Here is a 24,677-nt window from a genome sequence, read left to right as displayed (position 1 = left end):
CAGAGAGGCCTCCTCAGGACCTGCTTCCACCTCTCGTTCTCCTCCGCCTCCGAGCTGTCTCTGCTGCTCAGGGACCACAGCCTCAGCGAGCAGTTCTTGGGCTCACCTGTCGCTCTCCTGCTCGGTGGCCTCCACTCCTTGCTTCCCTGATGACTCCTCTCAGCCCCACACTTGTGGCAGCCCCTGGGCTTCTGTCTCTGGCCTTGGCTGCTCTCTCTGGGCCTCTGCTCTCGCCAAAGCCTCCCATCCTCATGGCTGAGATCACCTCCTTCATACCTGCAGAATACAGAGCTAACCCCTCGGCCCAGTGCATAACCTGCAGAGCCCAGTGCAAGATGAAAATGCAGTCCCCCTTTTCAAAAGTTTCAAGAATTTCAAGACAACAAACTAAGAGCAGAGTGTTAAACCAAGAGAGGGCCCTTCTAAGCAGGATCCCTGAGTGACAGTGGGATGCTGAATCTGTCTCCTTTCCACCCTAACACTGATGTTCCACCTGGCAACACTGTTTCTAGCCATGCCCTGCAGTACTCCAGTTCTTCCAGTCTTCCAGTCCAGAAACCCTGGAGTCCCTGTGAAGGGATAAAGCAGTCAAGAAGAAGAACGGACCCTTCTCTCCCAGCAAAGTCCACGCCTGTCTCCTGTGGCTCACAGGGACCGATGACCCGGATCCTACCCAGCTCAATCCTCTGCCTCCTGCACTCTCCCTCCCTCCCCTGGCTCACCTGTCTTGGAACTCTCCTGGCCCTCACAGCAGTGCCCTGTGACCCGTCACCACCTCTGATGGTCATCTGGTGCTAATTTAAATCCCTGTTTCTTCCCCAAGGGCATTATGAACTCACAAGGACCAAGGTTCTGTGTTTTCCCTCTTCTTGACTTTCCAACACGTAACGCTTTGCTGGGAGAGAGGTGTTCGGGAGTCGGGGATCCTCAAAAATACAAATGACTCTCCAGCAGTCACAATGTGCTTGGCTTCCATCAGCTCAAGAAAGGCTAGATCCCATTTCCCCTTCTCAACTATCCCTCGCCAGATCCAGAAGCCTGAGGAACCCAATCCTTGCTGGACTTCAGGGCAAAGGGGTAGCCTGAAGTCTGGCATATCCTGCTGCACAAGGAGTGAGCAAGAACTGGAAATTGCCATCTTTGACTGAGAGCTGATCAGTACATGTGCATGAGAAAACTACCTGGAGCGGGAGGAAGAAGCCCCCAGGAAGGCAGTAGACTGACCAACGCTTAGAACTTACACAAAGCTGAGAACAGTTCATGCTCCCACCAGCCAGAGTGGAAAGAGTTCGGTAGAGTGCTTAGAAGGGTACTGCTTCAGTGGTGGGCCAAATTAGCCCTGAAGTCTGCTCTGGATCTGTCCTAACACACTTTAAAAGCAAGGCCCAAAAGGATCCAACTGATTCCAAGTAACCCTATGCCAAAACGAAACCCAGCACTTTTTACATGAATACAAAATCCAGCACTCAACAATGTGAAATTCACAGTGTCTGGCATTGCAATAAAAAAACTGTCAAGCTAGAATTCTATACCCAATGAAAACAGCCTTCACAAATGAAGTAAAAATACCTTTTCAGACAAGCAAAAGCTGTCAGAATATAGTCAGCAGACCTGCATTATAAAAAATTTAAAGTTCTATAGGCAGAAGGAAAATACCAAAATGTGGATCTATACAAGGAAATGAAGAGTGATGGAAATGATAAAGATGCTGGTAATATAAGACTTTTTCCATGTTTCCTCTCTTAAAAAGAAAACTACCTAAAATAAAACTGTGTATGCACATGTAAAAATAAAATGATTGACAGCGGTACAAAGAAGAGAAGGTAGAAAACGGAAGTATATAGTTGTAAGGTTACGTTCTATAAAAAAATAAGAGAGGCACACAGCCAATAAAAAGTGCTTAGTTAAACCAAAAGAAGGTAGTAAAAGAGGGGAAAAGAAAGAACAGATCAAACAAGTAGAAACAATTAGAAAGAAGGTAGATTTAAACTCAACCATGTTGATAATTACACTAAATGTAATTGGTCTAAGTACTCCAAATAAAAGGTAAAGATTTGCAGACTGGACAAAAAAGCAAGACCCAACTACATGCTGCCTACAAAAAAACAAAAAAAACCCCCCAAACTCCTATTTTAAATATAAAGATACAGATAGGTTAGAAGTAAAATACACTCCCACAAGTCAAAAAGAGTTAGAATGCTATATCAGTATCACACAAAGTAGACTTCAGGACAAAGAATAATTTACTAGGGATAAAGAGCAACATTTCATAATGATGAAAGGGATCAACTCATCACAAAGACTTAACAATCTTAAATCTAACAACAGAACTTCAAATTTCATAAAGTGAAACTGATAGAACTAAAAGGAGAAATAGGCAAATCCATAACTACAGCAGGATTTCAACACTTCTCTCTCAGTATTTATATAACGAGACAGAAAATCAGTAAGAATACAGAAGATTTGAATACCATTATCAATCAACTTGAGTTAATTATTGACATGTGTAAAACATACAGAACACTTTACCAGCAAGAGCACTTCTCAAGCACTCACATAAACATTCACCAAGATAGGCCATTAGCTGGGCCATAAAACAAATTTCAGTAAGCTTAAAAAGATTTAAATTACACAAAGCAGGGGCTTCCCTGGTGGCGCAGTGGTTAAGAATCCGCCTGCCAATGCAGGAGACAGGGGTTTGAGCCCTGGCCCGGGAAGATCCCACCTGCCGTGGAGCAACTAAGCCTGGGCGCCACAACTACTGAGCCTGCACTCTAGGACCCATGTGCCACAACTGCTGAGCTCACGTGCCACAACTACCGAAGCCTGCGCGCCTAGAGCCTGTGCTCCACAATAAGAGAAGCCACTGCAATGAGAAGCCCATGCACCGCAACAAAGAGTAGACCCCCCTCGCCGCAACCAGAGAAAGCCTGTGCACAGCAATGAAGACCCAACGCAGCCAAAAATAAAAATAAAATAAATGTACTAAAAAAATAAAAATTACACAAAGCATGATTTCTGAACAAAACAGAATTAAACTAGAAATTAGTAACAGAAACTTATGTGGAAAATCCTCAAATGTTTGGAAATTAATCACCTTTCAAAACATAGCATGATTTAGCTTTTAGAAAGATCACTCACAATGCTGAATGGCAAACAGATGAGAGAGACAAGAGGCAAAAGTGATGAAACCCTTTAAGAGGCATTTTATAGTTGACCAGATTAAGTGATGATGGTGTCATGGACCAGAATGTCAGGAGTGGAGGCAATGAGGTGTCAATATTTGAATGGTGAATAAGATGTGCTCATGGATTGGATGCTGGGATCAAAGAGGGTTGACACCAAGATTTTTGACTTGTGCAAAACAAATGAAGGCTTAGAGTTGTCACTTATGAGATGGGGAACATTAGTAGGGCAAGGATTTGAGGGGGATTGTGAGTTTGGGACTTGTACAAATTGAGGTGCTTATCAGACACATCCAAGTAGAGAAATCAAATAGGTAGTTGGAATCTGGTGTTCCTGGGAGAGATGTGGGCTAAATATATTTCGGGCTTCTATCAGCACATGGATGTTAAGGATCAAAAGACTGTGTAGATACAGAAAGGATCTAGAATCGAACCCTGCGGTATTCCAAGTTTAGTGGTTGGGAGAACGTGGAGCTAGTGGACTGAAGAGCAGCAAGGTAGAAGTAGGGTCCTGAACAACGTGAAGTTTGCAAGGAAGAGTGATCAACTCAACAAATGCTAACGTGGGACTGGAAGTGACCACTGGATTCATGTTTGTCTGGCTTAGGCTGGGCTGGGAGTTGAGGGGAAAGGGAGAATGTGCTAACGGGTACAAGGTTTCTTTTGGGGTTTATGGTAATGATTGCACAACTCTGTCAATATACTAAAACCCATCGAATTGTACGATATAAATCAGTGAATTATGCGGTAGGTGGATTATACCTGAAAGCTGTTTCTAAAATTGACCACTGGATTTAGCACATGGAGATCACTGCTGACCTTGAGCAAAGCAGTTTTGGTGGGGTGACAGCAACAGCGCCTGATTGGAAGAGTTCAAAGAGAGGTGAGGAGAGGAGTAGAAAAATGTGGCAACAGCTAGAGAGAAAAGAAAAGAGTTAAGGGAATAAAATGATGTTTGTTTTGTTTGCTGTTAGGAATAGTCTAGTAGAGAGGCAAAGATTGACGGTGCAAAGGGAAGAAGAAAATGACAAAGTCCTCAGGTCTGTCTCACTTAACACCTATAAAGTCTTCAGGGGCAAGTGAAGGGACCTACCTGGAGTCACACCACCGGGAGGAAGAGCAGGGCATGTGGATACATATGAAGGTAGGAAAGAAGAAGTGGGAGCTTGGGGGCAGTTCTAACTGCTTTGGTTTATTTACTGAGAGCATGGTGACTGGCTGAGTGAGGAAAGCAGATAATTGGGGAAATAAAGTTTAATTAATGGGCAGTCCTGGGACCCACCTGAGACTTATGGTCACGAGTTTAAAGTGAGAACAGTCACGACTGCATTTTTTCAGTCACATCTGGTGGTGCAGGTGCGCACACAGCACGTAGAACTTCGGTCTAACCCAGGCCGGGACTATACAGAGCTGCGTTCATAAGAAGAAACAAAAATATGCGACACAGTTTATATTGCTGAACACCGATATGCCACTTTATTATTTGGACTTTTTTTTTCCCATTTGTCACATACCTGTCAATGTTTACACAATGAGGAATATCAACCAGCAGTGGAAGCAACCGACCAAATCAGCTGATAATTCTGTACCCTCTTAACACACATCAATTTTTACTTGGAAGGGACATCTTTGAGTCAGTCTCACGGCTATTCTTAAAATCAGTGTCAAGATTGTCACAACTTTAAATACAGATAGAACTGCCAGAAGTACATCATTTTATATATATATATATATGTATATATATGTATATATATATACACACATACAGAAAAATACAAGACTAATTGTTTTTCCACAATATTTAATTTACACACTACTGTAACTCTATGCAACTTCTGAAGACAGGTTAAGGGGTACAAGAAACTGTTTAGAGCAAGTAAGTCATTTGGTCCAATATTATCTTAATGTAATGGTTATTTGCTCCCTCCCTTTTAATGTGACGACATACTATGACATACAACACATGCACAATCATTCACTTATGAACAAATGAGTAAGACGCCACTCAGACTAACGTTTGTATACCCAGAGGGTCAACCAACCACACACAACTAGTAAGGCTATGATACAGCTATGCAGCATAAATGGTCAACACTGCTGATCCTAAAAGTGAGCACCATATATACATTTGAATATAAAAAACCATTGAAAACCAAACACATACGGGTTAGTTAAAAGGTGCCATTCCAAGGCTATACATAATCACAGGAAAAAGTATTTACATTACTTGGAAAACAGCTGCAACAAAGAGTTTATTGCCAATGCCCTTTATAAACTTCTCTCCTACGTTTAATACAGATGTTACGCTCACTATCTATGTGAACCACACATCTTATTTCTGGCCCTTTATAAGATCCCTGCTCAAGAATTTCAAGCAAATATGTTCTATGGCTTCACCCACACACCTATTCTCATAGCTCTCAATTATAAATATCACAATGAACTAGAGCTGTAGCTTAAAACGTATCTAGCCTAGGTCTAGAAAGTAAAATAAGTATTTTGACTATCATCTTTACTTAGTTTAGTAAGTATACTGTGAAATTCAGAGTTCTGAGTAAAACATATGAATCCTAAAGCAGCAGAGCCAGTGTGCACTTGGAGAAACCGTGACCAATGGAATGCCGTCCTTTGGTGCTCAGCCCACTCTGTGGACCAGGCGACTGTCACTGCAGAGACACGACAGGAGGCTGATGAGTGTGGGAAGGCCCTGGGGCCCAGCCACATCCTATCACCAATGTCCCTAAGTGTTGTTTTTAAGACCCCCTGGGCACAGCATGAAAAAGTAGCATCTGGTCCCTTCCAAAATGATACTGTGTCCTACAAGACAAAAGCCACGAAAGATGATTATCTGGTCAAAAGTAGTCTTTGTACAGGAATAGTTTAAAGCAAAAGTTCTTTAATTATTGTTTTTGCAGGAAGGCAAAGTGAAAAACACTTCCAGGAGGAAAAAAAACAAAAAAACAAAAAACAAAGCAGGCTTTGTGCATTTTTGCTTGCTTTATGTGTGAATTCTTATCCTTTTATGTATATTTTTTAATCAGCCAATTTTCATAGGTAGCTGAGCTAAAAGACGTAAAAGAATGGAAGTTAACAAAAGAGACAACCTAATTATCAAACTCCCAAAAATCAAATGCCAATAATCTTTCTTTTTTTTTAATTTATGGGGTTTTGACTTTGCCAACATCTGGGTACACCTTTGCTTCTATATTAGGCCCTACAGTTTCTTCTACCTATGTGGTTGTAAAGGAACCCTGGGGTGTGCCCTCCAGGAAGGAATTAACACCAAGCATCCTTTTGTTCTGTTAGACAGACACACACTCTGTAAGTAGAGTTAAGACATCATCAGTTCACTTTATCACATTACAAAATGAGATTGTCTGCTTGTGATTTACCTCTACGGGGAAGCTGCCTTATAAATCTAAGTACTTTATCTCACCTATAACAAAACAAGAAAATCTTTTTCAGTTAAATTTTAAGAGCCCAAACTGTTTTCACACTATAGCTTAAGACAAACAGGTGTGGGTATGTTGAAATCATGGTTTTAAGGTTGTCAGTGCAGATGCTCACTGTACTCTGCACAGGCCCTGGCGTCTGGGGGCACGCGGCACGCTTGCGGGCTCTAGGCCTGATGGCATCACAACTTTATTGCTTTGGTTCTGCCTCAGACACCAGAGTGTGCCTCAGATCACGGAGGTTCCATGTCACAGAATGTCGGAGCAGGAATTTAGGTTTTTCACAAGGAAAAGCATTTTTTCTCTCTCTAGGTTAAGTGCAGAACATCAAATTTCTAAGTGCTCCATTTATATTAGGTTCCAAATATACATTTTAATTTAATCCTGATCATCCACATTAAAATTATAAATGTAAAAATTACACAAGACCTTTCGGCTGGAAAAAAAAAAGGAGTGTCTAGCAGCATGCACAAAGACCATGCATTTGTCAAGTCGTCAGGCGAACAAATGAAAAAGTAATAAATAATTGCCCGCTTTAAAAGAGGAAAACCGAAAAGGGACCAGTGAAGTGAGCCGGTCTTCGCCGCTCTGAGCAGGAAGCACACCGAGGTCAGATGACGTGGCAGCAGCTGGCCTGGCTGGAGGCACACAGCAGCCCCTCCTTGGGGTTCCGCTGGATGTTCACAGAGATGGTCTTTTCGCACAGAGGTAGCTGGAGCACGTTGTTTTTCAGATTCTTGCTCTTTATCCGGTCCAACTCCACGGTGGTGTTCGCCACGTGGTCGGAGAAGAACTTCATGCCGCCCACGGCTGGGGCGGGCACCGCACCGCCTGCAGAGCCGATGCACATCTTCCAGGCGGACTTCTCCTGGACCTTCACGCTGGAGAACGACAGGCTGCCCTGCGGGTCGATAATGTACTTGGCGCTCCCGTGCAGCTGGGAGCCGAGGCAGAGGCCCATGAGTTTGAGGCTCTCCACCAGCTCCCCGGCGCCACGCGCCGCCAGCTGCGTGGACGTGGAGGAGCCGGGGCCAGCGCAGCGGCGGCCACTGCCCGACGTGCCGCCCGGGGCGCTGCCCGAGCCCCCCGCGGGGCCGCCCCCGCCGGCGCTGTGCTCGCTGGGGCTGGCCTTGTCCGCGCCCCCGCCGCCGCGGCTCGGCTTGCTCTGGCCGCCGCCACCGCCGTCGCCCTCGCTGCCTGGGGGCCCCTCGCTGCTGTCCCGGCGGTGCCAGGAGTAGGTGAAGCCGCTGTCTTTATCCAGCCGCCGGCGGCTCTCCGAGTCGTCGTCGCTGGTCTCTGAGCTGCTGCAGCTGGAGCCGCGGCCCTGACTTTTCCTGCGGTGGTAGCGTTTGTGGACCGTCCCCGGGGAAGCAATGTTCATCTTCAAGCGGCTCAGCTTGGGAGGCAGGTTCTCATCCATGTCGAACTCGTCGTCCGACTCCCCCTCCTCGAATATCTGGTTGAGGACTGGGGCACTCTTCCTGGACGTCAGGCGGTTGGTCACGGACGGCTTGCGGCGCAGAACCACCTGTGTTGAGAGGGACATGGGCTTCTTGTCCTCCTCGTCTTCCTCCTCGTCTTCCTCCACCCGAAACAGACACTTCCGCCCACTGGCCGCGGGTTTCAGGCTGGCGGGCGGCCCCGTGGACAGCGCGGGCCCGGCCAACTCGGGGAGGTCATCTTTCTTAGCCGAGTCACACAGGCCTTTGCTCCTGTGGCCGTTGAGGACACTGTCGGCAGCCCGAGCAGGAGACTGAGGGACAGTCGCGTGGGACAAAGGAGTGGCCGTGAGGTCATCCTCAAGGTCCTGGGGCACGTCAATTTTGGTTGGCCATGACTGCCTATGTAAGAGGTTGAAAAAAAAAAAGAAAAGCTATGTAATGGTACACAGACTTTACCCAAGTACCTTAAATAAAACTTACTGGGACAAAATACACAGACTTTACAAAAAAAAAAAAAAAAAAGAAAGACAAAAAGAAACAGCAGCCTTGCAAACCCATTCAACATCCTGTAAACATCACAAGGACACTAGAAGGGCAAATGTTACTTTGAAATGTGGTTCAGTTTATGGCTTATTGGCCAAGTGAAAACTTCATCACGGTTGTCAGAAAAGGGAGCAAACATCTTTTCTATAGAAACGTTTTATACCACAAGAAAAACCTTTTTAGAAAGTACAAGAGAGTTGTCACCAAAGCAAAACCTGAACACAGGTTTTGCTCCTTTCGGTCTTAAGATCACAACCTTTGAAGGTATATTACTGCTAATAAAATCACCTGAAATTTCCAGTCCTCCAGATTTTACTGGATGGTGTTAATAGCTGGTGTTTACAAAAACAAATGGAAATAGTTTACTGCATTTAAATATGATACTGGAGAGGAAAGTCGGTGTATACTGGCATACATAAATCTCTTCTTCACCAATTAAAATATGCACCCTCTAAACTAAATACATACTTTTTTTTTTTTTATTTTTGCGGTACGCGGGCCTCTCACTGTTGTGGCCTCTCCCATTGCGGAGCACAGCCTCCGGACGCGCAGGCTCAGCGGCCACGGCTCACAGGCCCAGCCGCTCCGCGGCATGTAGGATCTTCCCGGACCGGGGCACGAACCCGTGTCCCCTCCATCGGCAGGTGGACTTTCAACCACTGCGCCACCAGGGAAGCCCAATACATACATTTTTAAATGACCACACAGGAGTCCGGCATAGCAAAATCCGCTGTTATTTAAACTCTGATTTTATCCCCTAATCCAGAGTCACCCAAGTAGTAAGAACACTGCTTGGTAGCCCAAGGAAGACTTCTGAAAGTGAGGTCTCCAGCTTGTTTTGAATAAACATCTTGAATTCTCAACTGCCCTATCTGCCCAGGGGAACAGTAGACACCAGTGACACTGAAACAGCCACTAGTACGCTGACACTTCCACTTCACACCACTTACGTTATCCTAGACATAAAACCCAATTTAAATCTATAGCCTTAAAAAACCCATAGGCATTTACAGCAGACCTCTTTCCCCCAACTCGGAGCCTCCTCCCCTCTCTCAAGGATGGAGTGGGTCCGTTTGCTGGTCACTGCTTGGTACTTTATAGAAGCTGGGTGTTCAATGATTCTGAGGTCAAGCAGCGTCTCTGGACGACTCCTCTGTCCTCAAACACAACTGTACCAACTCCAAATGAGCCTCGGGGCCCTAGGAAACGGCACATAACATTCCTTTCAGGCTGCTCCTCAAAGAGCAGCCACCCAAAAGGTCACCCTGGCAAACGCTGGGGTCCCTGTAGTGGGAGGCAGGTGTGGACAGTGCATCTAACCCACCAGAGCGGCAGCCCTCGAGGAGGGCAGGACACAGATGTGCCGGAGGCACTTCTCTCCCCACCAACCCCAAGAGAAAGCCAAAACCACCCTCAGAACCCACCCCCAGAAACCAGATGGGTAAGCGCTGCCGCTGTACCAGACACGTTATCTCCACTTCTGAACCAATGGCTCTCATTTATATGAGTAAATCAGATTGTTAAATAGCTCACATTTATTAAGGACGTATCTGGCCCCAATGCTGTGCTAGACTTAATGAGCACAACACTGTAAGAAGATCACGGCTTGTCTTAACAAAAGATAAGAAAGACTGCCAACAAGAATTATACACGAGTCACGCTGACAGCACAGTGCACACTGAGAACTTACTAGAGCCAGCACGTGGAGAGAGCCTGACAGCAATGCATTCACTTACTCCCACCACAAGCCCATCCTCCCTTGACAGTGAAGAGATCAAAACACAGAGAGTGTAAGCAACCTGCCCGAGGCCACACGGGCTTCAAGACAGTGACAGCTAGGCTGAGTTCAGTGGTTACTAAACCCCCAGAGCAGTGGCTTCACTCTGCAACCCAGGAAGCCCTCTGAATGACTGCCTATCGAATGGATGGCGCCTTTGCAGTCAGGCCTCTGTGGTTTTCCTTACTTCCTAGTTTCTCTCTGGAAGGATGCGGGCACTGGTCCCACCCGTGTGGAGTTCAGCTCCCAGAGGACTTCACAAAGCTCTTCTAACAGAATACACGTGTTTCCATCCCATGCTGGCCGGACCCAAAGAGCGTATCCACTCTCTGGGGCTCGCTCTCCCTGACTTGACCTACCCACGCCCCACAAATAACTCTGCTGGTTAGACGCCAATCTCCTAACTCAGCCCACGTTTCTGCACCCTAAGTCACTCTGACCCCAAGGCACACCCAGCAATGGAACCAGGTTAGGGTGCAGGGTTTTGACAACAAAGAAAAGGCAAGTAAGCAGACATCCACCACCTGCCAGTGGGCCCTGGGCCCCAGGAGGAGGACAGGCCCCGACAGCGTCTCCGCTCTGTAATCCCCAGGTGGGTAAAAGGAAACGGCATGGAAGGCTCTGATATTTCTTTAGAGCTACTGTTGGCTTTGTAATTTCTATGATACAGTAAAACCAATTTAATTCATTTACATATCTGCTCAACTTCAGATTGAGTTCTGATCTGTTCCCCTAAAAATAAAACTGTTCAATTCCAAATATTCCCTTCTCCAAAACACTGGGGTGGCTCCAGGCCTGGTGGCGCAGCATGTGGTGACGGCTCTGGAGCCACTCTTTCACAATAGAGGGCTCGAGTCACGACTAGGTTGACCCTAACCACTCACTGTCACTCTCCTGGTTTGTCCCATGTGCAAGGGTCCCCATGCTCCCTGGGGCCCAGTCTTCTTCCAAGCTGACACCAGACAGAGTGCCTAGTTTTCATTATGCAAGAATATGTCCAGGATATAGATGCAGTTACCAAATTCATCTTCCCATTAAACTAGACTTCTAAATATTTAGTCTTTGGTCACCCGGGAATGTTTTCTTGTCTCTTCTCTGTTGCTCCATCCCAAGCAACAACCTACACATGGCAAGGTGACTGCAAGTAATTTAAAATCCAATGGTATTCTTCCTCTTTTAAGTAGTAATCACTGTTACGTATTCACACATATATGTTTACATAGCTATGTACAAGTAGAGAATTATTTAGAACCAAGAGCATCCTTCTAGTTTTTTTAAATTTTTTTTAACTACTTATTGTATATTTATTTATTTATTTATTTAGGTTGCATCGGGACTTAGTTGCAGCACACGGGATCTTCATGGCAGCATGTGGGATCTTTCGTTGCGGCGCGCAGGCTTCTCTCTAGTTGCAGCACACAGGCTCTGTAGTTATGGCATGCAGGTTCCAGAGCGTGTAGGCTCTGTAGTGTGCAGCACGCAGGCTCTCTAGTTGAGGAACGTGAGCTCAGTAGTTGTGGCGCACAGGTTTAGCTGCCCCACGGCATGTGGGACCTTAGATCCCCGACCAGGGACTGACCCTCATCCCCTGCATTGGAAGGCGGATTCTTTACCACTGGACCACCAGGGAAGTCCCTCCTTCTGTTTTTGAATCATTATAATTCCATGGATTACTTCATCTGAATAAAGATAAAGTCTAAATAAATTTTCATAATGGTGACAAAAAAAAAGTAACCCTTCCCAAGCTTTGATATTAAACGCAAAGCTAATATGGCAGAAGAAAAAGAGGAGTAGGAAGGTAGGGGGAGAAGAGGAGGGGGGCGGGGGGAAGGGGGAGAGTTGGGAAAGGAAGGGAAGGGGAAAGCAAACACAAGGGAGATGAGCGCACAGTCACTGCTTTACCAAAGATGATGTGGTGGGGAAACGTTCACAACAATGGCGGCAAACACGTGAAGCCCAGTTCAAAGCACATCACATATGTTAATTCGTTTATCCGTCACCACAACCCCAAGAGGTAAACAGGATTACTACTCCCACTTCACAGGAAGCTGAGTCAGAGAGAGGTTAAGTGACCTCCCAAGATCAAGCAGCTGACAAATCAACTAGCTGATGTGACTGCCAAATTCCTGAAATCCTAAGACAGCATCATGCCACAGACATGCTCTGTATGTTTTTTAAAATTATGTCAAATACTGAGGGAAAACCTGGCCTTGTTCCTAGAATGAAAAATTAAAGAAAATAACACATTTACACATGTCCGATCTGGAAGAGCTTAGTGAAAATAGCTGGCACTCTAGCCTGAGGCTGCTGCTTCTCCGCAGGTGTCTTTGTGGCCAAGCCAGCAACTGCAGCCCCTCTCTCCACTAAGCCCGAGAGAGGAAGGCATCCCTGGGCACCAAGGAACCAGGACCCCCACTCACGTGGAGAGCCCACAGGTGGCCCCTCCAGCGAGGCTGTCACCACTCTTTATACTCCCACCCCACAGACCTAAGAAACATCAAAAAAGTTCACTATTTCAAAACGTTAACTTACTAAAATCAGTGAAGATTTTTTTCTCACCTAAACTGGGCCTTGATATTGCTAGGGCTTGCAGACCTGGTCTGTATTTCTTTCTCTTGCTTTTCCCTCAGGATCCTTTCAGCAAGCAAGAAGTAAGTGGCTGTGATGTGGTTATACCTGTTGGTTTCCAGGGCTCTGAGGAAATAAGAATGAATATAAGCCACATTTGCAGATTTGTTTTTTCACAAGCAGAACTGGATTTTTTTTTTTAAGTACAAGCAAATAAATTCCAATGACCTGGAATCTTTAAAATTATAGGGAAAAAAAAACCCAACACACACACACAAATAAGAAAAAAACCTAGTAGATCATTCTTAAAATTCTAAGACACAACTGCATAAAAATGTTCAATTAGTAAGAAAAATCCAAAATGCTGATGGCAGCTGAGCTGGATGTTGGTTTTAGATGCATAAAATAATGAAGTTTCCAAGAATGTGCACATTATCCAAAAATTTAATGTGTCAGTGTTTATTTCCATTACACTGGTTTACTTGCTTCCAGCAGAACTATGAAATGAGTTATATGAATGTACACTGAAACACTAGTGTCAATCAGAAAAATTAGAAAAAGCTTTTATTTTTATACTCTTTGTATTTATTGGCATTTTCCAACATGAATGAATTATTAATATATTGAAAGCATGTCATTAGCCTCTTCTTTGAATAAAATCTACGCGTTCATTCATCCACCTCAAAAGTAATGCTGAGTCCGCAGTCTGGCCGGCACTGTGCTGGGGCACACAGCCTGCCTGCCCTCCTGCAGCTGGCCGGTAGTGGGACACAGGAGGAATGCCACAGAGGATCCACAAGGCCCAGAAATATGTAATTATGCTTTTCAGGACCTTTCTGTAGTTAGCGAACATACGCAATGAACACTTCGGGAGGAAACAATACAGGAGCCTCTCCTCACAAAACGGACGGTGGGGCCTCAGCTAATGGGGGCAAGTGGGGCTGAGGTGAGAGGTCCTAAAGGAAGAGCCCGAGGTGAAATTCGGGGCCATAATGACTTCTCAGAGTCCTTTCCTCAGCTGAGCACTGGGTAGAGCTGTGGGCTTGTGTTAAGGGGACCAACAAATGTGTCTATGAACTCAGGAATCACCCTGCAGTGAGGAGATGCTCGTACTGTGGGCAGCAAGAAAGACCTGCCTGAGACCAGCTGGGAGGACTCGGGCTCAGGGCATCACCTGAGGCATCACCTCTCCTTCTGGATTGATAATTGAATTCACATGAATTAAATAGTTCTATACTACACCACTGCATGTATTTATTCATTTAAAAATATTAAGCCAATTCAGGGCGAAGCAAATAGCCTTTTTTATTCACTCAAAAGTGAAAAATCATTTTCCACACATTCCTAGAGTGTCGTCCTTGGCAGAAAGAGCAAGTGTCCTGCACTTCTGTTTCTTTAGGTCAATCTGTGGAAACTGAGAATGAACTCAGAAACCTGAAGAAATCTGTACTGAAACCAAAATGATGATTAGTTTTGTAAACCCTTCTTTCCAGTGTACCCTAAAGATACATGTCCTTTACACAGACACCACCCTTCTCAGGGACCAGACCCCCAGGTGCCACGTGGGACAGTCTGCCACACTGCAGAGGTAAGTCCAGCGTGCAGCCTCCTCTCCCCCGAGGACAGGTACCTGGGTCAGATCACTCAGCCAGGCCACAGTGGCCCTCCTGATGGGAACCTCTTTTTTGCCCCCCAGAGTATATCCTCTTTCCATCATAGCCAACTATTTCATTCAATGGGGTTAAATAACTTTTGACTTTTCATTCGTGGAAACGCTTCGTATTTTTACAGACAGGACCTCTTACAGAAATGAATCATATCATTGTTAAAGCAACTGCATCTTTATATTATCCTTGATTCCAAACTTCTTAGGTTATACAACACGGTCTTTGGTTTTAAAAAATGTAACTAACAACCTGGGCATCTCGTGGGTTCCAGGTTACTGCAGCAAGGGCTCTGAACAGCCAGACAGTAAATACTTTGTGTTTTGTAGGTAACGTGGCCCATCTCTCAATGACGCTGATACTGCAGCACAATGCTGCCGTGGACAACATGTAAACAGATGGGCTCAGCTGTGGGCCACTGCAACTCGATTTACAAACATGTGTGACTGGACGCATATAGCAACCCCTGATTGTGAGGAATTGTGGTGTCGCCCCCTTGAGTGTCCCTGCTTCCTTATGGAGACCAGAGGGAGACCCAAGAATTAAGAGGATACAGCAATGGACAAGGCATGTACTGGGATATAAAACAGTCTATTCCAATCCACTTCTGTAAGAAGGGAGAAAGGCCACAGGACTCACTGTTCACTAGTACAAAAATAAAAACAAAAGACCAACAAAACCTATGAACCAGGCACTGGGCCAGAAACTCTAGGGATAAATGACATAACCCCTGCCAACTGGCAACCCTATCCATGACACAGTGTCCACAAGCCCCGACGCGTTAAGAAAAGAGCCCATCCCAAGAACCCTAAGCCCACGGCCCCTGTACTGATAAGCGCCGACATACTCAACAATGGCATCCCGATCCGCTATGTCCCCGAGCACCATGCGCTGAATGATGCTGTTGTGCTCCTCTTCCGAGAGGTTTTTATATGACACGAGGGGGATGTTATACTTCGTGGCTGGGGAAGGGTCCACTCCCTGAAGCCAAGGATGGTTTTCAATCTCTTCTAAAGAGGCCCTTCTCTTGGGATCTCTCTGTAGCATCCTTGTGATCAGGCTGGAAAGGAAGGTAAGTCCATTGTTAAAGCAAACTGCTATCAGGGATTAGTAATGGTGGGTTACTGTATTTATCAGAATTGTTTCCTAAACTTATACCATCAATTTCATTACGTCCACTAGAGGTGATAGTGGGGCAGATGGGAATAAAGAAAGTGCCATCAGATTCATAAAATAAAAAATCACAACCACCAGATATACTGACAAGCCAAACACACAAATGCAGTTTCCTATCATCTAGAATTAACTCTAGGTACCAACATCTGTCCTTGAACTAACTGTGGCATAGTGGCATACCGGAATCAGATACAATGATCAGCGACAACATACAGAATAGGGTGCATGAGCCAACTTCTGTTTCCAGAAGAATGAATGACCATCCTGATGAAAGCAACCAAAATGACATATTTTTAGACATATATTTTGTTTAAAGGCATTGTGTTGGCAGGAAGGAAGGGAGGGAGGGCAGACAGAAACATGGATGGACGAACTACTCAGCAGGTAAAAACAGAGTAAAAGCAAGACTCTTAGGAGCAAATGACAAAGCTGGCCTTGGCCTGATTGTTTCTGCTTTTTTCTGTTTCCACACTGAGTACACGAAACAGAATATCACCAGAATATAACATGTACAGCCTACTGAAAGTGGGGGCTGCAACTAGAACCCTTGCAAAGAACTGGGACCCCAGCTTCAGTGTGAAGATGAACGAGAAGAAACAAACCTACCGCTAAGATGTCAAGAGGGAAACTTGCCTGCCTCAACAGTACCGTGAAGGTGAGATGGGGGAATTTCTTCTAAGAAATTCTAACTACAAGCTGGTCCTCTCACAAGTTTGGGGTCCAAATTAATGATAGTATATCTATATGGTACACATAGTGAAAAAGTTAATTTTAAGAGGTTTCAGGCTGGACGTGCCCTTGGGCAACTAGTAGAGAAGCAAATGCAAACTGTTTCTCTAGGGAATGTAACTTAAAAGAACTGCCACATAATTTTATAAGAAATCTGACCTCGCAGTCAAAAAATACAAAGGAAACAAGGTACCACTGCAAGAACTAAAAGACACGATGGCAAAATCAGAATGCAAAGATGTCAAATACATCTACTTCTACCAGTGAACACAATAAAAATAAATGGAATAAACTCTCCAATTAAAAGACAATGCTCAGATGGGAGCATTGGTCAGATGGGATTAATCAAAAATCCAGCTCCCAACTGTTAAAAAAAGATGTACCTAAAAACAAGACAATAAAAGATTTAAAGTAAAAGAATGGAAACCTATATAGCACATAAATGCTAACCAAAAGACAACTGGAGTGGTTAGCTAAAACTAGACAACATAGACTGACTTTAAAGCCCAAAGCATTATTAGAGATAAATAGTGATACAAAGGTTCAATTCACCAGCAAGACACAACAGTTTTCAACTTGTTTGGACCTAATAACATTCCCCCAAAACACCCAAAGCAAACACTGAGGGACTTTCAAGAATAAGAAAAATACATTTACAATGTTGTATTAATGGGAGTAATCACTATTTTTTTTTGCCTATAATATACTTCCATGTAGTGGAAGAATATCTCAGTAGGTGATAGATCAAGCAGTCAAAAGACTCAGAAGTAATTTTAAACATCATAATAAACAAGCTTAGTCTTAAGGATTTACACAGAACTATAACCCCAACAATTAGAAAACATACATTCTTTTCCAGAACAAAAGGATTATTTACAAAAATTGACTCCATGCTAAGCCATAGGAAGCCTTACCAATTTAAAAAAAACTAGTAACATATAGACTATATTCTTGGATCACAATGCAATTAAGTTAGAAATGAATAACAAAAAGTTAATTAGTAAAGCTACACATTTGGAAATTTAAAATATCCCTCTGAAAGTAACAGGTTAAATAAACACATGGAACCTATAAAATAATCAGAGCTGAATAACAAGACTATTAATCAAAACTAATGGGAGGCAGCTGAAATGGTACTAAGAGGCAATTTATAGCCTTAACTACTGCCTTAGAAAAGGAAAATTTATTATCTGAAACCCCACATAAGAAAAAGAACAAAAGAATTAGCCCATTAAGTAGGCAGAAGGAAATAATACAAACAAAAGAATATCAATAGCATATATCATAGTAAATTAATAAAGACAAAAGATAGTTCTTTGAAAAAGATTAAAATGAACAAACCTCGTGTAAGACTGATCAAGACAAAAATAGAGAATGCAAAAAGAGAGAAGGCAAAAAAATCAGTATGAGAATGAAAAAGGGTAACAACTCCACTAATTCATAGGCTTTAAAAATATAATTAGAGAATATTATAAATACTTGAGGCCAATAAATTTGAAAATTTAGATAAAATGGACAAGCTCCTTAAGAAACAAAACTTAGCAAAACTGACAGGAAAAAGGAAAAAGTAGGAAAAAGTAGAAACTGAATGGTCCTATGATTATCAAAGATAATCCCTCTAGGAGGGAGACACCAAGAAGAGGCTTCTAAAATATTAGAACCGTTCTTTATTGTAAGCTGGATAATGGGTTCATTTTATTACATACACATTTTATCCATTCTTTTGAATGATAAATGTCAATATAAAAATAAGTTACTCTGTTTTAGTTTTTTCAGAAGGAGCTATGGAGATACTCCTTGAATTACAAACATCTAACATGCACACAACATATACCCACAGAGAGCAGCCTGCCTCCTGGGGTAGTGAATAATAATAGCAAGGGTATAAGGAGGAGGAGGAGGAGGAGGAGAATCATCAATATTCATTTTGAGTGCTACTTATGTGCTAAAGACTGAGCTACAAGCTTTATATACACTAATTCATTTAATTTTCACAATAACCCTGTAAGGTAGGTTCCACCATTCTCACATCATTAGTAAACTGAGAAACCAGTAGCTGAATCCAGAGAGTTGGAATTCCTAAATTCTTAACTATGGCCTAAGATGGGGATCCACTCGGAGAAAAGGTCCCTCAAGCTCAGATTTCCTTCTTATCAGCTGATGGGAGAAACTAAAAACTTTATTACTCTAACAAAATCCTTTAAGTAGCTATCATCTCAGGTGACCTTATTTTAAAATATCACCACAATATCAAAGAAATACTAAACTTCCAACGGTTCTTTTACTCCATTATGAATTTATCACTACACGTATCACAGTACTATATATATAATACTTCAAATTCCAAGTAATCAGCTTGCATATATTTCTTCCCATAGTCACATGAACCAAAATAGAGCTCTTCAGTCAACTAGGGAGAGAAGTACATGAATAAATTATGAGGCATGCTATGTAAATCCTAAAATGGTGTGTTGATGGTCTATTTCAGGAAAGAAAATTCCCTAACTCTTCTCTGGAATGTCAAATAATTCCAGGTGCAAAAAGAGAAAGTAGTTCTTATGGTAATTCTTCAAGTGAAAGTAACCCACTTCTCCTGGAGGCTGAACAGGCATATAATGGGTTTCTTGAAAACTGGCATATTTGAAAAATAGACTAATACATTTTGTACTCCAATATTAAATTTCAATCATATTCTATGGTTAACTCCCCAAAACATACTTAACAAGAGCAGAAATATTGGGTTCAAAAATTAAAATGAACAAAGATACCCACATACTTTTTTTTTTCTTTTACTTACTCTTTACACCCTTTAGATACGTGGGATGGTACTGTATATTTGCAATCCATGATCATTGTCAATGTTTCACTGTCATTGGCCTCTTGAAATGGTGGCTGCCCACACACCAACATGAAAAGAATCACTCCCAGACTCCATATATCTACAAATCAAAGACATACTGTTAAATAGTGAATTAGTTAGAAAACAAAAAAACACTCAGAGGAGTAAAAGTAGACTAACAAGATTATTTTATTTTGAAGAGTCAAAAAACCTTTTGACTTGAAGCTTTTCACAAAATTCAACACCCATTTATCATAAAAACTCTCCAGAAAGTGGGCATAGAGGGAATCTACCTCAACATAATAGAGGCTATATATGACAAACCCACAGCAAACATCATTCTCAACAGTGAAAAGCTGAAAGCATTTCCTCTAAGATCAGGAAGAAGACAAGGATGTCCACTCTCACCACTTTTATTCAACATAGTTTTGGAAGTCCTAGCCATGGCAATCAGAGAAGAAAAAGAAATAAAGGGAATACAATTTGGAAAAGAAGAAGTAAAACTGTCACTGTTTGCAGATGACATGATACTATACATAGAAAATCCTAAAGATGCTACCAGAAAACTACTAGAGCTAATCAATGAATCTGGTAAAGTTGCAAGATACTAAATTAACACAGAAATCTGCTGCATTTCTATACACTAACAACAAAAGAGCAGAAAGAGAAATTAAGGAAACAATCCCATTTACCATCGCATCAGAAAGAATAAAACACCTAGGAATAAACCTACCTAAGGAGGCAAAAGACCTATACTCCAAAAACTGTAAGACACTGATGAAAGAGATCAAAGGTGACACAAACAGATGGAAAGATACACCATGTTCTTGGACTGCAAGAACAATATTGTCAGAATGACTATACAGGGCTTCCCTGGTGGCGCAGTCGTTGAGAGTCCACCTGCCGATGCAGGGGACACAGGTTAGTGCCCTGGTCCGGGAAGATCCCACATGCCACGGAGCGGCTAGGCCCGTGAGCCACGGCCACTGAGCCTGTGCGTCCAAAGCCTGTGCTCCGCAACGGGAGAGGCCTCAATAGTGAGAGGCCCACGTAACGAAAAAAAAAAAAAAGGCTATACGATCCAAGGTAATCTACAGATTCAAGGCAACCCCTACGAAATAAATCACCAGTGGCATTTTTTCAGATCTAGAACAAAAAATCTTAAAATTTATATGGAAACACAAAAGATCCTGAATAGCCAAAGCAATCTTGAGAAAGAAAAACAGAGCTGGAGGAATCAGGCTCCCTGGCTTCAGACTATACTATAAAGTTACAATAATCAAGACAGTATGGCACTGGCACAGAGACAGACTTACAGATCAGTGGAACAGGATATAGAAAGCCCAGAAATAAACTCTATGATGAAGGAGGCAAGAATATACAATGGGGAAAAGACAGCCTCTTCAATAAGTGGTGCTGGGAAAACTGGACAGCTACATGTAAAAAGATCGAAATTAGAAGACTCTCTAACACGATACACAAAAATAAACTCAAAATGGATTAAAGACCCAAATGTAAGGCCAGACACTATCCAACTCTTAGAAGAAAACATAGGCAGAACACTCTTTGACATAAATTTCAGGAATATCTTTTTGGATCAACTTCCTAGAGTAATGAAAATAAAAATAAACAAATGGGACCTAACTGAACTCAAAAGTTTTTGCACAGCAAAGGAAACCATAAACAAAATACAACGCAACCCACAGAATGGGAGAAAACATTTGCAAACGATGTGACCAACAAGGGATTAATCTCCAAAATATACAATCAGCTCATGCAGCTCAGTATCAAAAAAAACAAACAAACCAATCAAAATATGCAGAGGGCTTCCCTGGTGGCGCAGTGGTTGAGAGTCTGCCTGCCGATGCAGGGGACACGGGTTCGTGTCCCGGTCCGGGAAGATCCCACATGCCACGGAGCGGCTGGGCGGAGTGGCTGGGCCCGTGAGCCATGGCCGTTGAGCCTGTGCGTACGGAGCCTGTCTCCACAACGGGAGAGGCCACAACAGTGAGAGGCCCACATACCAAAAAAAAAAAAAATATGCACAGAAGATCTAAATAGACATTTCTCCAAAGAAGACATACAGATGGCCAAGAGACACATGAAAAGATGCTCAACATCACTAATTATTAGAGAAATGCAAATCAAAACTACAATGAGGTATCACCTCACACGGGTCAGAATGGCCATCATCAAAAAGTCTACAAACGATAGGGGACTTCCCTGGTGGTCCAGTGGCTGAGACTTTGTTCTCCCAACATAGGGAGCCTGGGTTCAATCCCTGGTCAGGGAACTAGATCCCACATGCCACAACTAAAGATCCCACATGCCACAGCTAAAGATCCCGCATGCCACAATTAAAGATCCCACGTGCCGCAACTAGAAGATCCCTCATGCAGAAACAAAGATCCTGCGTGTGGCAATGAAGATGAAGATCTTGCGTGCCACAACTAACACCTGGTGCAGCCAAATAAATAAATAAATAAATAATTTTAAAGTCTACAAACAATAAATGCTGGAGAGGGTGTGGAAAAAGGGGAACACTCCTAGAACCCTCCTACACTGCTGGTGGGAATGTAAATTGGTACAGCCACTATGGAGAATAGTATGGAGGTTCTTTAAAAAACTAAAAATAGAGATACCATATGATCCAGCAACCCCACTCGTGGGCATATATCTGGAGAAAACCATACTTCGAAAAGATACATGCAACCCCATGTTCTTTGCAGCACTATATACAATAGCCAAGACATGGAAGCAGCCTAAATGGCCATCAACAGATGAAAGAAGAAGATGTGGTACATATATACAATGGAATATTACTCAGCCATAAAAAAGAATGAAATAATGCCATTTGCAGCAACACAGATGGACCTAGAGATGATCACACTAAGTGAAGTCAGACAAAGACAAATATCATATGATATCACTTTTATGTGGAATCTAAAAAATGATACAAATGAACTTATTTACAAAACAGAAACAGACTCACAGACTTAGAAAACAAACCTATGGTTACCAAAGGGGAAAGGTCAGGGAAGGGATAAATTAGGTTAGGATTAACATATACATACTACTATATATAAAAGAGATAATCAAAAAGACCTACTGTATAGCACAGGGAACTCTACTCAATACTCTGTAATAACCTATGTGGGAAAAGAATCTGAAAAAAGAACTGATATAGGTATATGTATAACTAAATCACTTTGCTGCATACCTCAAACTAACACATTGTAAATCAACTTTACTCCAACATAAAATAAAATTTTTTTTAAAACATAAAACAAAATTTTAGAAAAGCTTTATACCTCAAAGTAAAAAGATCTAGGGGAGAGAACTTAAGCCTCAGTCAGGTAGGGAAGGTATCTGTTGTATTCCCTGTTTTTATATTCACTTAAGACCCAAGCAAGTGCCAGGCACACAGGGAATGGTCAATAAATGTTCAATGAAAAAATGAATTAATTCATTTATTAACGGCAAGAACATCAACTGGAAAGTACCTATCAAGGTTCTCAAACCAATGGACACACACTGCCATTTTTCCCATTATATTATACACCAGAGATAAAACTAAGATACTAATACTCTTGAGACATGAAAAAGGTTTTGCCTAAGGTCACGATTGTCCAGGTTGTTCTAAAACCTCAATCCTTGTCAGGTAACCAAATCATGTTACAGACAAGAAAATTAAAGCTCAGAGAGGAGAAAAATATTCCTGGGCTGGGATGTCAATGAGGAAGAAGACTGATTACGTATTACTTCAGAGGAAATAACTAGGACTGAAGGTATAGTAACCTGAAGGCACACTTTGACTTAAACAGCAGATGCTACTTAATAAAACCATGATAACGCTGGAAAAGGTAGTAAGTTTCCCATCACTATAAGTATTCCAGCAAAGGCTGGGTAACCATCAGTCTAATCTCCTGCATAAGGCACTCCTGTACTGGTTGAAAAGCTGGACTAGATGACATCTGAAGACCCTCTCAATACTAACCCCTATAATAACACATAACCCCCTACTTCTTGCCACTAAATAAAAAACAAAGCCATCACTCAGATGGAAAAATAATGACTCAATTTAGGAAGGCCATCACAAGTCATTCATTCATTCATTCCAGAAACTAAAGTATAGACATGATTATATGAACATGCATGTAACACGACATCAATTCAAGAAGCTTTCTAGACCATGAAAGGCTTAGAAGAGACTAAAGGGCAGGCCACAAGGCCTTTGTCACCACATCTGTTAACACTCAACCTCTCTTTTCATTTAAGCTTGAACACCCAAAATTCTGTAGGTTCCATGAGAATTAAAACTTGTTAATAAAATATCTTTTCCTTGGTCCAGATTAAACAGAGGGCAATAAAGGCAGAAACCCAAAAGTTACACACACTGTGATTTTTTTATATATACAATAAATTTTACTAAGGATGCTCCAATAGAAATTAGTGAAGGAGATGGGGAAATCCACTAAAATTAAAACATTTATATAAATGAGAACGAAAGGGACCTGAGGATCACTCAGTTCAAACTCTTGGCTCTGCAGTGTCCCCAAGAGGCTGCCTGGCATTACTTGTTGGATGCATGAATTATCTTACTGCCCCAGGACAGCAAGGTGTCTCAGGGCTCCACTCCATTCATTGACCCACATTTCTTCATCTTCATTTTGGAATCCAGAGGGCCATCCCCATTCAAAGTCAAACAATCTCAGTAATGGTGGTTAGTTGCACCCGTTTTTTTAAATATTCAGTGAGAAGAATTTATAACCCCAATTCTAGGAATAACTTATTAAGATTTTTAAAAGGAAACTTATAGAGTTGATGTTTAACTTAAACTCTCTTTGTACAATGTGAACCTGCTATTTCTGGTCACCTGCTCCAACTCCCAAGCCACCACTGTGAACAACTGGCAATTACAATTATTCTCCCTTTAATGCATGTGTCCTTCATTTTACAAAACAGTCATAATCTAGAAATTAACTGTAAAGTAAACCCACCTTTTCACTTATGTTCATTACACAAGGAGGGACGTTTCTGTTTATAATATAAACATTAATATATCTATGTATATAACATATAATTATATATATATAATAATCCCAAAGAAAGAGGGGATTTTAAATGGCTTACAATAAAAATGCATAATCATAAAAATCGGGATAGTTAAAATAAAAACTTTCTTCTGTTGTTACAATATTGACAATGCCTAATGCTACTACTGTAACCAAACCTAACCATTAATACATATACATTTGAGATATAATAAATTCATATCTTTCCATATAAATCCTAAAAACAC

At 42.4% G+C, this 24,677-nt stretch overlaps 1 protein-coding gene across 4 annotated transcripts in view; it reads right to left on the bottom strand.

Moving 5' to 3' along the window:
- Positions 1-4,637: 4,637 nt before the first annotated feature.
- SNRK (SNF related kinase) overlaps positions 4,638-24,677 on the bottom strand; it is a 63,051-nt gene continuing 43,011 nt past the window's right edge. For 3 of the 4 annotated variants that reach the window (XM_082639730.1, XM_082639732.1, XM_082639731.1), the window contains 4 exons: positions 19,334-19,475; positions 15,479-15,691; positions 12,959-13,093; positions 4,642-8,478 (listed from right to left, as the gene is read on the bottom strand). In XM_082639730.1, the coding sequence (XP_082495856.1) occupies positions 7,248-8,478; positions 12,959-13,093; positions 15,479-15,691; positions 19,334-19,475 (1,721 nt within the window). In that variant the 3' untranslated portion in view covers positions 4,642-7,247. Of the gene's footprint in view, positions 8,479-12,958; positions 13,094-15,478; positions 15,692-19,333; positions 19,476-24,677 lie in introns of all 4 variants that reach the window. The other variant, XM_082639729.1, reaches the window with a different exon arrangement.

This window comes from Mesoplodon mirus (genome assembly GCF_964341445.2).
Source record: "Mesoplodon mirus genome assembly, chromosome: 12".
NCBI lineage: Eukaryota > Metazoa > Chordata > Mammalia > Artiodactyla > Ziphiidae > Mesoplodon > Mesoplodon mirus.
This window is presented reverse-complemented; position numbering and strand designations above follow the sequence as displayed.